Source organism: Octopus sinensis, linkage group LG5 (genome assembly GCF_006345805.1).
Source record: "Octopus sinensis linkage group LG5, ASM634580v1, whole genome shotgun sequence".
In the NCBI taxonomy this organism is placed as follows: Eukaryota; Metazoa; Mollusca; class Cephalopoda; order Octopoda; family Octopodidae; genus Octopus; species Octopus sinensis.
The window spans coordinates 44166544-44183149 of NC_043001.1; the positions used below are offsets into that span (position 1 = coordinate 44166544).

Below are 16606 nucleotides of genomic sequence, written 5' to 3' on the forward strand. Positions count from 1 at the left end.
AGAATCTGAACCAATCATATATATTGCATTTATCTAATGTTATTGTTTAGCCCAAGGTCATGCCAGATCAATCAGACATATGAAGAAAAGTATTGTAGCTGATATGCTCCCATGATTTATTTATACATCGTATAAGAGAACATTATCCAGTACATTCTTCTTTAAGTAACTGGGTGTGATTTTAGAAAGACTTAACTGCAGCTTTTTGCACAGTCATGGGCAAACTACGGCCATTAATTATAATTATTACATGTCGAACTAACCACCCTTATTAATGCCTTTTGCATTGTAGGTACCTCCCTTGTTTTTTTTTAAACATGGACTTGAATATAAATTAGCCCTGCAGCCTGCTTGATGATGAACCATGTCTTATGCAGCCCTCTTCTTGTAAAAGGTTGCCCTTGCCCATTCTAGCAGGTTGAATGACAACATACAGGGTTCATCATTGACTGTTGGCTTGTCTTAAATTATAAATAAACTACAAGTATCATTATTTCCTTTTTTCCGAGTTGGCAAGGGTTATATGGGTCTTTATGGTCGAAGTCAGGTTCTATTTGGAATTATTTCTCTTGATGAGTCACAGACCTCATATGTTTCATTTTTTGCATGATTGCTGTGGATGGATGCCCTTCTAACAACAACTATTTTACAAAGTTCATTGGGTTCACTTTATCATAGCACCAAAACTAGAGAGATTTTTAGTCCCTACAAGACTGAAGTGGCATTGCTATTTTACTTTGTATGTGTTGTTTCAAAGTAATATGTCTGACAGGGTGGCAGAAGAGGGAATAAGAGAATCAGAGGAAGAGGATAATAGAAAAAAAGTAAAAGGAAAGAACTACAATGATAAAAGCAAGGGAGTGTCATAGAAGAGAAAGTCAGAGGGAAGAATCGGAGCAATAGGAGTGAGAGGATGACGAAGGAGAAGATAATAGAAGAGTGAATCGGGATAAACAGCTATGTGCTGGTTGTTGGTGAGAAGATTTTATAAGAAGACTAGCAGTATCGCCCGGCGTTGCTCGGGTTTGTAAGGGAAATAACTATAAAGCATTTTTAGAGAGTTATAGCCAAAAAATAGCAAAAAAATGGAAAAAAAATGATGGTAAATTTTTTCTGAGAGTAAAAAAGGTCGAGTTGCGTCCCCTAGACAGTCTGTGGTTTGTGTTTCTGATTCTCGACCCCATGTCGAATTTATCGATTTTTTTCAGAACTGGGGGAACTTTTCAAAATTTTCGCTGCGTTAGTTTTGAATTATGACATTGGGCTATGTGTGTGTCAAGTTTCATCAGAATCGGTTGAAAGCCGTGGTCAGGGTGAGGGTACAACCTAACAGACACACAGACACACACAGACAAACTGCCGTTTATATAGAGAGAGATATATATGGTAAGAGTGAGATAGGTTGATGAAAAAGAGAGTGATGGATGTCATTAATGAATGATGAAAGAGGTAGTAATGGGGAAGTGAGTGAGAGAAGGATGCTGGGTGGAAGAGAAATAAAGAAATGAGACAATAGGGGGATCTGGATACAGACAGATCCAATCTTGTCCCTTGTTACACAAGTGGTGTGATGGAAGAGAGGTAACAACAAGGGGACATAGAGATAGGAAAGAGGATCAAACAAAATTGAAACTGTGAGAATGATTGATGGAGATTTAATATGAATGTAATGGTTGGGGGAGACCCAAGTGTAAATATTATATATTCCTGTTTCTACCTCCATTTTACCATGCTTGAATGTGTTGGATAGGTTTTTCTCTATCACAAGGCTTCACCACATGTTGTGGTTGGTCTTTTGTCATATCCTTCATTATTTCCAGCCTTCCTCATTTCATCCCACTTGTCCCTTCTATAGGTTTCATACATTTGGAGTCCACAACACTTCTTTATACAACTGATATTCTCTAATATTCTCTATATTCATAACAAACCCATGTTATGAATAGCCTCTCTCTTTCACACTACATAGCCTCTCTCTTTCACACTACACCTGATTCTTATATTCAGCTTTTCTCTCAGCTCATTTGTGCTTTGTCATTCATGCACACTAATATTACATAGCCAGTGGTTTATGCATATCTCATTTCCTTCAAGTCATCGCAAATTTTCTGCATCCTAACCATTATACTTCAACTTTGAGTATCATACAACCTGCACTAATAGCTCTTTGAACTTTCCCCACCACCACCACCACCACATTCTTACTGCAGTAACTATACCTTCAAAATGTCAACCTCAATTAATCAGCTACCCAGGTAATAAACGCTATTAACTACTTTTAGGATGCTTTCATGACAGTTGAAAGAATCTATTTCATGTGTTCTTTCCTTTTATTAATTTAAAATTGTTTAAATTTCAGAAATATGGTGAATGATAGCCATAGTAAACTGCACAAAAACGAGGAGCGATTTTCCCCATTTCGACAATGGAGACGTCCTGACCTACCAAGTCGTTGCACTTACCACGCAAGTTCAAAAAAAGTGGAAGATTCACCACATTTGCATAAATCTGTGTAGGTATATTTATAACGTGCTTATCTTTGTTGTGTTTTTCTTTGTTACTTTTTAACCACTCTGTGGAACCTTAGGCAAGTGTCTTCTATGATGACCTCACATTGACTAATACCTTGAGTAAAATTTGGCTGAGAGATACTGTGTGTGTGTGTTTAAATATGATTGTTTTGTATTTGATAGCATAAAAGACAGTGACATATTAGATGCACCCCAATTTTAGCAGCGCACATTCTGGATAATGTTTTTAGTGTTTTAAACCATGTAATATATGCCCAACTTTGCATATAGGACTTGACCCAGGGTGATCTTTTTTTTTTCTTTTTGAGACATTCTTTTAGAATGTTATATGCCATCAAATACAGTAACATTTTTACAGAAGATAAAAACAAAGTAAATAATTGATAAATGATTGATAATGGTGTCTTACTACATTTAAGCCACTGCTTCATTAAGGTGTGATTATGATCAGAGACATGCACCTACATCTGAATGCAAATATCTAAAATTGAAAAATCCATTCCATAATTTCAGTCACTTAACTACTAGCATATAGCACTATTCCTCTACTGTCTAACGTAATCAAATATCACACTTTATACTTAGTTTATGATGATAATTAACCCCCAAAATAAGAATAATTATAAAAAATCAAGGGATAAAATTATTTTGCAGTTTTAGATTATTACTTGCAAAATGTTTTATAATATCAATTATTAAATTTTAACCATCTGTTACATCTGTTTTTAGAGACTAACATGTGTTACGTGAATATATGTTATTGAGGTTGGCAGGAAATGTCAACAAATGTTACAAGTGTAGCTCAATGTGTCTTCATACAAATCGCAGAATATAAACATTCGCATTGATACATATATGCACTCACACACACACATGCATGTGCACATGCACACACACATTGAGTTTCCAGACTGTATCTGTTTTCAAAGTTCATTTGTGAGGTGGTGGTTGGCTGGCCAAAAGCTACATAGAAGACGCCTGCTTAACATACTGTGTAGTGGGACTGAACTTAAAACCACATGGTTGAGAAACGAACTTCTTAACTACACTGCCAATTTATAACATATATGTTTTACAATATTGGATACTGGAGTGGATTGTGGAGCCTACTACTGAGCCCAACTTTGCTTTGCTTCACCCTTTTTTTTTGTGTGTGTGTGTGTGTGTGTGTGTACCTTAATAACTAAGAAGGCAGGCAAATCACAAATTACTTCAGGTAGATGGCCCTGCTCAATTTGTAGAAAAGGTGTAGGTAGAAACTCCATGAGGTGCACCCAGTGTAAGCTTTGGACAGACAAAAGGTGCAGCAACATCAGAGGAAGGTTAACAAGGAAACTAAATTTTGTATGTGGAAGATGCACATAAACACTGAAAATGCACAGAAAATAGACTCCATCAATTTCCAGGGAGACAAGATAGAGGTAGTAGATAGCTTCTGTTATTTAGGTGACCAAGTTAGTTGTGGAGGTGGATGCTCCGAGAGCATAGCTGTGAGAATAAGATTAGGCTGGGCAAATTTCAGAGGGTTCCTATACTTGATGGCAACATAGGGCCTCTCTCTTAGAGTAAAAGGCAGATTTTTTGATGCCTATGTCAGAACACTATGCTGCATGGCAGGGAAACAGCCAAGGAATTGCATAGGCTTGACAGAACTGTACCCAGTATGCTTCGCTGGATGTGCAGTGTCAGTGTGCATGTTCAACAGAGTGTAAGCATTTTCAGAGAAAAGTTAGGCATAAGAGCATCAGATGTGGTGTGCAAGAGAGACAAGTGTGCTGGTATGGTCATGTGATGAATATGGACAAGGACAGCTGTGTAAAGAGTGCTGATCTCTAACTGTGGAGGGAACCTGTGGCAGAGGTAGACCCAGGAAGACATGGGATGAAGTGGTGAAGCATGATCTTTGAACTTTGAGCCTTACAAAGGCAATGACTGGTGACCAAGACCTTTGGCAATGCACTATGCATGAGACAACCCATCAAGCCAAGTGTACCTGTGCTGGTGGCACATAAAGAACATCTTTTTGAACCTCATGAAGGCAAAATGGCTTAGTTATTTTCGAGAGTTGGGCCTCATGGATGCAAAGTGGCTAAATTCCATTCAAGTGTTGGGCCTCATGGAGGCAAAGTGGCTGAGTTCCTTTCGAGCATTGAGCTTCATGGACACAAAGCAGCTGAGTTCCTTTCGAGCATTGGGCCTCATGGAGGGAAAGTGGCTGAGTTTCTTTTGAGTGTTGGGCCTCACAGAAGCAAAGTGGTTGAGTTCCTTTGGCTTTATGTCTTGCTTGAGAAGTTTCATCAAGCCAAGCAAAATCCTAGTCATGGCAGATACTGGTGGCACGTAAATGCACCTTGGTATCATACAAACGGCACCCACGCCAGTGGCACATAAAAGCACCCATTACACTCTCAGAGTGGTTGGCATTAGGATGGATGTTCAGACTTCCAGTGTGCTAGCCCAGTCAAACTGTTCAACTCATGCCAGCATGGACAACGGACATTAAATAATGATGGTAATGGTGAAGTACATAAGTCAGGAAACAATGCTCTTGTATATCTGTCAATAGAGTAGGTATATTAATCGAAGTATACAGTATTATATATCCATTTTGGCTGATCTTACGAATCAGTTTCACACTAGGAATTCAATGGAGTATTAGGTAACAGTCCAATTATGTATCTCTGCGCTCATCAGAGGTAGCCATTATCGAATGAAATATGGTGACTTTGTTTCATTACAGCTACTTCTGATGAGCACAGGGTTACATAATCAGACTGTTACCTAACACTCCATTGATTCTCTAGCGTTAAACCGATTGGTAAGATCAGCCTTAATGGATATATAATACTATACACTTCAATTAATAAATATATATATATATAAAACTTCTGTGTACAGTTAGATGAACAACTACTATTGTATGAATTAGAGCTCCATATAGATTATCATTATCCGGTTACCTTCCAGTGTAGTAGTTAGTTGACCACTGTACTTAGCAGAGTTACTAATTATCAAATACTGAACTTATGTTGTGGAAATTAAGATAAACACCAGAATAAATATTTAGTTCTTATGTAAGTTTCCCCATTGCAGTTATTTAGAATTCAGCATTGAATGTTCCAAATGCATTTGGATGTCTGACTGCACTGGATCATTGGGGTAATGCTTTGTTGCAGTCTGTTTAATTTTCTTCTTTCCTATTGGACTTTCTACTGTTTCTGAAGAAGAGCTTTACTCGAAACATTAAACCATCTTTCTTTCCTTCCCTGAGCATCTGCTAATACTTTACATGTACCACATCCTCGCGTTGTTATTTTGTGTTTGTTCTTCATTTTGTTTTGATTTATATATATATATACTAGCAAACTTATCCACCTACGATGGGTGATAAGAGCAGGGTAGAAATCGAGACAATTTAAGTTGTAATGTATTTATTTTTAGTCATTTGATAGTGCTAAACTATATAGTGTACCTTATTGAACAATATATATGTAAACATTTACATAACACGTTCATGGTGCTATCTTTATAAAACCTCTTTGTAAACAATATTCTCCATTTGTCCTCAATTAAGTTTCAAATTAGCTGAATCTGTTGCCTTACTCATCGCTACATACAGCTGGCCATACGTGAACATGGTGTGATCCAAAGTCTGGCCCTGAGACTTTGTTGGCCGTAAAGGAGAAGGCTAATTTGATAGGAAACTGCCTGCATTGTAACTGAAATGGAAACTATCTGAAGGCATCAGAGGTATCTGTGGTATAAACAAATGTGTGCCAGTGTGAGGACCAGTTGCTATCACTGCTTCGATGACGTGAGAGATAAGTTCCATTAGCTGGGTCAAAATTCTGAAGCAGCATAATCAGACAACCCTTCTTCAAAGTTATTTTGTGTACTGGTAGTCCTGATGAATAAAACTTTTTTGCTACATTTTAATTAATGTGTAATATAATGCATGCATATCATGTCATCAACTGTTTTATACATCATAGTATGATACATAGTAGGAAAACTTACCAGAGCAAAAGTCCTAAGTGTTGACTGTAGACACGTTCCTTCGCAAATGATCAGCTATTATTTTGTAAACAATGTTTCGAAACTGTTCATGTGTTTGAAAGGAGAGATGTGACTCCCAAACTCACAGGTTCCCAAAGTTACTTCATTCGACAATATAACTCAATAGAGGGAGAAGGGTGAGTGTGGGGCGTGGAGGGAAGAGGAGGTCAAACTGATCTCTAGGGGAAAAGGTAGGCCTCTTTATTCCTCTTACACGACTTATGTCTGGATGCCAAATTTGCCTCAATTGATGGTATTACTCGGGTAGAGGGTGGTAGTGGGGCAGGGGCAGAAGGAAGAGGTCAAGCATTTCCCTTTAGGAGGGTATAGGCCATCCTATACCTTCTGCCAAAATTGTCTCCAGGTGCCAAAGTTACCTCAATTGATGGAATTTCTCGGAAAATAGGGTGGGGGATGGGGGAGAAACTAAACCTATATATATATAAACCACCCTAGAGATCCCACGAACACTCCTACAAAGTTTCATGCCAATTGGCCTAACTGTTTGGCCGTGATGTGAGTACAGACGGACATTAAACCCATTATAGTATGATATGAGCAGAATTTAGGTTAGTTGATCTCAAAGCACACATAAATAACATATAAATAATAGGCTTAAAAACCCTTTTGGACAGAAAATTGAATGTTGGCCATGGGACACAAACACATACCTCCTTTGACTTTTTCTATACAAAAGGGGCTTCCAACCCATTAGTTACATGCTATAATCTATTATATAAAATCCGTTCTGTCTGTCTGTGTGTGTGTCTTTTAGGATCTCAGGCATCCTCCATCCGATTGCACTCAAATTTGATATGTAGATACTGACGGTATCAGGGCATGTATAAGTCTTGAAAAAATTACAAAAATCGATTCCAGGTGAGAATGTGATCGATAAAGCTGTGGGAACATGCATTTGTACATGCCAGTACATTAGCTGTTGCGATTGATACTATGTGTACATGAGAAAAATGCATGTGCAGTTTGTGCAAAAAAAGCTGGCTGGCTTGAAATAATGCCACAAAATGGGATGGTCGGACAAGTTGTTTTGAGAAAATTTGGTTTAAATGTTTGACAACTCAGCACCTTCTATTGGACGGGGTGGGGGGCGTTTTGCTCATATATACATGTCTGTTGGTTATATATTTATATGTACGTACACTACCGTCAGAAATTAATTAGCACCCTTGATTTGCTCTTCACTCAAGGTATGTGCTGTCACCTAGTGGCCATATCTCGAACTATTGCTTTGTTGCGAGTTCACTGTTGCGCAGAACGATGATGTAACTTTGTTTGCAGAGCAGTTTGAGAGTCTACAGCCTTATGATGTTGACATAGCAGTGCAACAACAACTTGGAGTGCGGATGCAGACAAATCTTCCTTTGTTTAATAGATATAGGTAGCGCCTCGCAAGGACCGAAATCACACCATACTAAGTTTTCTCATCGCGTAAGACGTTTTGAACAGCTCATAGGTTAATTGATTTAACCTATTTAATGCAGAAATTTGAGAAGTGCTAATTAATTTCTGACGCAAGTGTATATGTACGTATATATATATATATGTATATATATATATATATGTGTGTGTGTGTATATATATATATATATATTTAGCAATTAAGGACAACTACTTAATAAGGAAAACTTAACAAGAAATTGTCAGGTAGATAGCGTGAAAACCTCATAAGAGAAAAAATTTCGAAAATAATTATTTCTTATTGAACATATTAATTTATATATAGAGGGCATTATACATACATGCCAGAGGGCATTATACATACATGCCACACGCTAAGAGGGACAATTAGTCATTTCTACCAAAAATATTACTAATCCCACCGAATGCAATTTTTCAAAGTAAGACATTTAAAAAATATAGACCTGTATCACAGTGATTTCATACTTACGTATTCATCAGCAGGCCTGAATGTATCATAAATAAACGACCCTGTCCCGCTGAAGCCGATCAGCTAACTGATCAACATCAACGAAGCACATGGGTGAGTTTACATATATTACATCCTGTAAATGGCATACTTTTACGAATTGCATTTCGGGAAAGGAAAAGGTTTTTCGGAATAAAAATTTAACAATTAAGGACAACTACTTAATAAGGAAAACTTAACAAGAAATTGTCAGGTAGATAGCGTGAAAACCTCATAAGAGAAAAAATTTCAAAAATAATTATTTCTTATTGAACATATTAATTTATATATAGAGGGCATTATACATACATGCCAGAGGGCATTATACATACATGCCACACGCTAAGAGGGACAATTAGTCATTTCTACCAAAAATATTACTAATCCCACCGAATGCAATTTTTCAAAGTAAGATATTTAAAAAATATAGACCTGTATCACAGTGATTTCATACTTACGTATTCATCAGCAGGCCTGAATGTATCATAAATAAACGACCCTGTCCCGCTTAAGCCGATCAGCTAACTGATCAACATCAACGAAGCACATGGGTGAGTTTACATATATTACATCCTGTAAATGGCATACTTTTACGAATTGCATTTCGGGAAAGGAAAAGGTTTTTCGGAATAAAAATTTAACAATTAAGGACAACTACTTAATAAGGAAAACTTAACAAGAAATTGTCAGGTAGATAGCGTGAAAACCTCATAAGAGAAAAAATTTCGAAAATAATTATTTCTTATTGAACATATTAATTTATATATAGAGGGCATTATACATACATGCCAGAGGGCATTATACATACATGCCACACGCTAAGAGGGACAATTAGTCATTTCTACCAAAAATATTACTAATCCCACCGAATGCAATTTTTCAAAGTAAGATATTTAAAAAATATAGACCTGTATCACAGTGATTTCATACTTACGTATTCATCAGCAGGCCTGAATGTATCATAAATAAACGACCCTGTCCCGCTTAAGCCGATCAGCTAACTGATCAACATCAACGAAGCACATGGTGAGTTTACATATATTACATCCTGTAAATGGCATACTTTTACGAATTGCATTTCGGGAAAGGAAAAGTTTTTTCGGAATAAAAATTTAGCAATTAAGGACAACTACTTAATAAGGAAAACTTAACAAGAAATTGTCAGGTAGATAGCGTGAAAACCTCATAAGAGAAAAAATTTCGAAAATAATTATTTCTTATTGAACATATTAATTTATATATAGAGGGCTTTATACATACATTATACATACATACAATAAGAAATAATTATTTTCGAAATTTTTTCTCTTATGAGGTTTTCATGCTATCTACCTGACAATTTCTTGTTAAGTTTTCCTTATTAAGTAGTTGTCCTTAATTGCTAAATTTTTATTCCGAAAAAACTTTTCCTTTCCCGAAATGCAATTCGTAAAAGTATGCCATTTACAGGATGTAATATATGTAAACTCACCCATGTGCTTCGTTGATGTTGATCAGTTAGCTGATCGACTTAAGCGGGACAGGGTCGTTTATTTATGATACATTCAGGCCTGCTGATGAATACGTAAGTATGAAATCACTGTGATACAGGTCTATATTTTTTAAATGTCTTACTTTGAAAAATTGCATTCGGTGGGATTAGTAATATTTTTGGTAGAAATGACTAATTGTCCCTCTTAGTGTGTGGCATGTATGTATAATGCCCTCTGGCATGTATGTATAATGCCCTCTATATATAAATTAATATGTTCAATAAGAAATAATTATTTTCGAAATTTTTTCTCTTATGAGGTTTTCACGCTATCTACCTGACAATTTCTTGTTAAGTTTTCCTTATTAAGTAGTTGTCCTTAATTGCTAAATTTTTATTCCGAAAAAACTTTTCCTTTCCCGAAATGCAATTCGTAAAAGTATGCCATTTACAGGATGTAATATATGTAAACTCACCCATGTGCTTCGTTGATGTTGATCAGTTAGCTGATCGGCTTAAGCGGGACAGGGTCGTTTATTTATGATACATTCAGGCCTGCTGATGAATACGTAAGTATGAAATCACTGTGATACAGGTCTATATTTTTTAAATGTCTTACTTTGAAAAATTGCATTCGGTGGGATTAGTAATATTTTTGGTAGAAATGACTAATTGTCCCTCTTAGCGTGTGGCATGTATGTATAATGCCCTCTGGCATGTATGTATAATACCCTCTATATATAAATTTATATATATATATATATATATATAAATCTTTGTATAATTGTCTGCATGTATGTATATACTTGTTGGTAGGTTTAATGTAAATATATAGATGTTTATCTATGTACCTATTATTTATTTATCTGCATGTATATATGTACTTATGTAAGTATCACTCTCTCTGAATATATATGTATATACACACACATATGTTGCATATGCATATACTACATATATATGTGTGTGTGTGTACACACACAAAGAGAGAGAAATTCAATATATATATATATATATATATTTTACTTATCTGTCCTACATAGTTGTTTTTTTACATATGAATTAACCTGATTCAAATATCTGTTTACATAGCTATCTTAACATAGTGGAGAGTTAAAGTATATAGTCATTATTGCTGTTTTGCAGTCATGACCCATGGATTAAAACGTCCACTTTGCTACTTTTTGGTTTTGTGTTTTAATCTACTGTATGGAGCCTTGAGAAAATGTCTTCCTCCATAACTTCAAACTTTGAAATATATTGTGTTTTCTAACTCTAGGTTTTTTGAGGCATCTCTCCCAGATGTAATGCATAACAAGCTTTTAATAACATATTTTCATGTGGTATGGCTCATCCAGTGGGAAACCAAGCTTACCTACTTTCAAAGACCTGCCTTTCTAGCTGAATGCTGCTAAAGTTTCACTTGTAGAGGAGATCTGATCAGTTAGATATGCTCTCATTTCTATGAAACTCTGGCTGGTGACTTTGCGAGTCTCCACCTGCTCATCTACAAATAGAAACTGTGCTTAATGTACTGAATGAATTTTTGCTTTTGTTTTGCCTGTCTGTCTGTCTGTCTCAATCTATCTATCTATCTCATGCACACATGTGTGTAAAATCCTACATTTTATTAATTACTTACATGCACATGTAGCTGTATGATTGGGAAATTTGTTTCCCTGCCACATGTTTTGAATTCAATCCCATTGCTTGGCACCTTGGGCAAGTGTTTTCAGTTGTAGCCCCAAGTTAACTAAAACCTTGTGAGTGGAATTAAATGACAGAAACTGAAAGATGCTCATTGCACATATATACGTGTGTGTGTGTGTGGTTGTGACTACTTGTTTTGACATCATGTAATTATTGTAAATGTGCGTCACTGTCATACAACATTCTGCAAAGTCATGTCTAACCATGGAGAAACATTACCTTGCTTGGAAACAGGTGAAGAAGGGCATCTAGCCATGAAAATCTGCTTCAGTAAACTCCATTCAACCCATTCAAGCATGGAACAGTGGATGTCAAAATGATGATTATCAAAATCTAACTTCAAATACATAAAAGGCTTTCAGGCTTTTAACTCTGTGCCACACAAAAGACTTATGGTGAAGCTCTCTGCGTTGGGCATAAGAGACGAACTCTATAACTGGTTGAAGTCCTTGATTTTCGGCCAAAAAGAGGTTGTCACAGTTCTAGGACAGCACTCTTCGCCCTATGAGATGACATCTGGTGTACCACAGGGATCTGTTCTTGGCCCCCTTTTATTTGTTGCATATGTTAATGACATAGATACCAACTTAAAGAATGCCACAGTGCTGAAATATGCAGATGACATCAAGCTGTACCTCGAAATAAAGAGGTCAGATCCTGTACACTATAGATCTCTATTGCAAGCAGACCTGGACACAATGCAGCAGTGGCTCATGGACTGGCAACTCAAGCTGGCTGTGGACAAATGTACCACTATGCATTTTGGGAGGAGAAACCCAGCGTCCACCTACTCCCTCCACAACACTAGTCTCAAAAAGTCTTCATGTGAACGTGACCTGGGTGTTATTGTCGACAGTGATTTGCGTTGGACAAAACACATCGCTAAAATTGTCAACAAGGCTGAGGGTGTCTTGCCTTACTTCCCTGGGCATGGACACATTGAAACTCCAACGTCTGGCAGCTGACTTGGCAGACACCCATAAAATTATCAACCATCGTACAAACAATAACTCTGAGCACCTTTTCAAACTCCACCCACCTAACACCCGTGGACATATTTACAAAGTCAGAAAACAGCACAGCTCCCATGACTTTAGGAAACATTTTTTCACGCTGAGAGTTGCTGAAGCATGGAACAAACTGCTGGCATCAGTTGTTAGTTGTTGGAGCACTGCATCCTTCAAAACTTCCATGCTTTCTGAGATTCGCCAACACTACACCTGATTTTCTCCCCTCCATACACACACAAGCATGTATCTGACTCATGCATTGTTCGCTTTCCAGACATTTGTACATTACTGCATGTGCTTTATATGCGCTGTCTGACAAGTTGTGGTGCACCTGAGCACTGTATACAATAATTTCATTATTATAAACTCTTTCATGTATCATATTTACCTTTTATTTGTACATTCAAATACAAATCTTTGTGTGAATTCAGACATATCACCATGCATGTTTAATTCATGGTGCAAATCTTGTGTTGAATTTTACAGAAATAATAAATATTTTAATGGCATTAGCAATTGAAAAGTTTTGTCTTGATTGTTAAAATCTTATTGATTTATTTACATCATTGTTTGCAGTAAACCCCGTCCCAAAATTTTGGATAATATTCTACAGAATATTGGTAACACGCCTTTGGTGAGAATAAACAGAATTACTCAGAAGGAAGGAGTGAAGTGTGAAGTCTGTAAGTATCTAAATATTTTCATTAATTTTTGGTATCCACCAAGCACTCTTTTGCAGTTCATTAAGTATACACTTACAGCAATAGTTCTGGACGACTTTGCCTTTCATCCTTTCGGGGTCGATAAATTAAGTACCAGTTACACACTGGGGTCGATGTAATCGACTTAATCCATTTGTCTGTCCCATCTATGTTTAGCCCTCTGTGGGCAATAAAGAAATAAGAATATGTTTGGACATGTTTGAGAGCAAATCCATCTTATAAAAGATGAAGTTTGTTGAATCAATAAGTTTTAGTATCATTAACCTTGAGCTTTCTGTACTGAATGATTGTACACTGTTGCTTCAGTAGATCTAAATAGAAGCACAGGTATGGCTGTGTGGTAAGAAGCTTGATTCCCAATCATGTGGTTCCATGTTATGTCTCATTGCATAGCACCTTCAGCAAGTGTCTTCTATAGCCTTGCACTGACCAAAGCCTTGAGTGGATTTGGTAAACAGAAACTGATAGAAGCCCATTGTACATCCTCCTACCATCACTTGACAACTGATACTTGTGTGTTTATGCCCACTTAGCAGTTTGGCAAAAGGGGTGGTAGAATAAGTACTAAGGGTCAAATTCTTTGACTAAAACCCTTTAATGCAGTGCTTCAGCATGGCCACAGTCAAATGACTGAAATCAGTAAAAGAAAAGAATAAAGAATAGTAAATGTTCGAGAATTTAGTTATTGGATTCTGACAATGCTGGGGCACTGACTTGAAGGGTTTAATTGAACTAATTGATCCCAGTTCATGTTTTTTTTCCCTTTGTTAAATGTGGTATTTATTCCATCAGTCTCTTGCTGAACTATTAAGTACCAGGGATGTAAACAAACTAATATTGGTTGTCAAGCGGTTGGGCAGGGGCAAACACAAACCCACACACACACATAGATATACATGTATACAATGGGCTTCCACATGTTCCGTCAAGCAAATTCCCTCTCAAGACATTGGCAGGCTCAGAGCTGGGAACTATAAGTAATATTGTAGAAGACACTTGCCTGAAGTGCCTCACAGTGGGACTGAACTCAGAACCATGTGGTTGCAGTCATTCTTGCACATAACTAAATATTAATTATTGTAAATTTTGTGCTATGCATCATCATCATCATCATTATCATTTAGCTTCTTTCAGTTTCTGTCTATCAAATCCACTCTTGAGGATTTGTTTGGCCCAAGGCTATAGAAGATACTTGCCCAAGGTGCCACATTGTGAGACTGAACCAAGAACCATGTGGTTGAGAAGCAAACTTCTTACCACACAGCCACGTCTGTGCCTCTAGCTTAATGTGATTATTTGAAAAGAAAATGATGACAGTGATTCGAATGTATGTTATTAGAGTAACACTGAAAAGCAGTGTTCAGTAGGTCATGTCAAGTAGAACCTATGAACACAACCCAGTCAGAAATTGTATCACACATTTTCCAAACAAAAAATGGGAGAAACAGTCTAAAATCATAGTTGTAGCCAACTTTTATCTTTTTTCTATTATTAACAAGAAATTATTATTTTTTTTTAATAAAATGAAATAAGTGAATAGTAATTCTGAAAACCACTTTTCACTAACGACTTTATGGTTGTCAGGAGAAATCAATAATTACTATTGACAAAAATGATAACATAAAAATAATTCAGTCTCAGATGAATGGGCAAAGGGGGTGGAGGTGGGAGAAAAATCAATAAATCTATGAAATACTTACTCGTATCAATTTAAATAAATAGTAATGTGACACACAAACTTATATATGTGCAATGACACCAGCATGTTACAGACATATCCATCTGTGCATGCCACTACTGTATGCTATGGACTCCATACCCCATCCATGTGCACACCACATGGCTTAGTAAGAATATTTGGTTCACAATCATAGGGTCACTAGTTCAATTCTTGGTGGCATGTGTCCTTGAGCAAGACATTTAATATCATGTTGCTCCAATCCAGTCATTGGGTACAAACAAGTAGCAACTGTATTTCAAAGGGTCAGCCTTGTCCCATTCTGTGCCACACTAAATCTCCCTGAAAATTACGTTAAACATACATGCGTTTGTGGTGTATTCAGCCACTTGCATGTCAGTTTCATGAGCAGAATACTCTGTCGATCAGATAAACTGGAAAACTTGTCATAACTGATGGAGAGCCAGTTTGTGCACACAGTTACCAGTATTTTACAGACCTGTACATATGTGCATGCCCTTGAGAGCATACTACAGAGCTATCCATGAGTTTGGTTACCATTGACAAGATCTATGATCAAACACAACCCAGCTGTGACCATCTCTCATAAATTTAGTTAATATATAGGTGCAGGAGTGGCTGTGTGGTAAGTAACTTGCTTACCAACCACATGGTTCTGTGTTCAGTCCCACTGTGTGACACCTTGGGCAAAGTATCTTCTACTATTGCCTTGGGCTGACCAAAGTCTTGTGAGTGGATTTGTTAGACGGAAACTGAAAGAAGCCCATCGTATATATGTATATGTGTGTGTGTGTGTGTGTTTGTCCCCACAACATCGCTTAACAATCGATGCTGGTGTGTTTACATCACCATAACTTAGCGGCTTGGCAAAAGAGACCGGTAGAATAAGTACTAGGCTTATAAAGAATAAGTCCTGGGGGTCGATTTGCTCAACTAAAAAGCGGTGCTCCAGCATGGCCGCAGTCAAATAACTGAAACAGGTAAAAAAAAAAAAAGAAAATAAAAGAGTATGTATTGAAATATCAAACTGCTGCTTGGAACATTTGTTCATTTGTTTGTTTAATGTCTGTCATTTTCCATGCTAGTAGAGCTTGGGTGAAAATTGATTTTAAGTTAAGATTTTATGACCAGATGCTCTTATTACCAATCCTTAAATGTTTTTCTTTTAAGTAAGGGATTTTTTTTTAATATTCCAGAGTAGTTGGGAAGCATAGAGCTATGGTCATAATGTTAACCCCTTGACAACAGTTGACGCAAATATGCGATCGCACTTTTGCTTGCCTACCCACAGTTAACGTAAATATACGATGTAGAGCTGCCCTATATCTATCACGGACTTTTTAGCGGCTGACGTATGTTTACGTTCGCTATCGTGTACTTTATCTCTTGTGGTGCGCTTACTCGCTGTCCCGTGCATTTTCTTAGCTATTTTAGGTTACGTTCAAGTCATGAGACTAGCAGTAGACTAATGATATGTGGA

General features: G+C 36.9%; 1 protein-coding gene across 1 annotated transcript in view; it reads left to right on the top strand.

Moving 5' to 3' along the window:
• LOC115212101 (cystathionine beta-synthase) overlaps positions 1-16606 on the top strand; it is a 52551-nt gene that overhangs the window by 8059 nt on the left and 27886 nt on the right. The window contains exons 2-3 of the mRNA XM_029780943.2: positions 2360-2512; positions 13282-13388. Coding sequence (XP_029636803.1) covers positions 2360-2512; positions 13282-13388 — 260 coding nt within the window. The remainder of the gene's footprint in view (positions 1-2359; positions 2513-13281; positions 13389-16606) is intronic.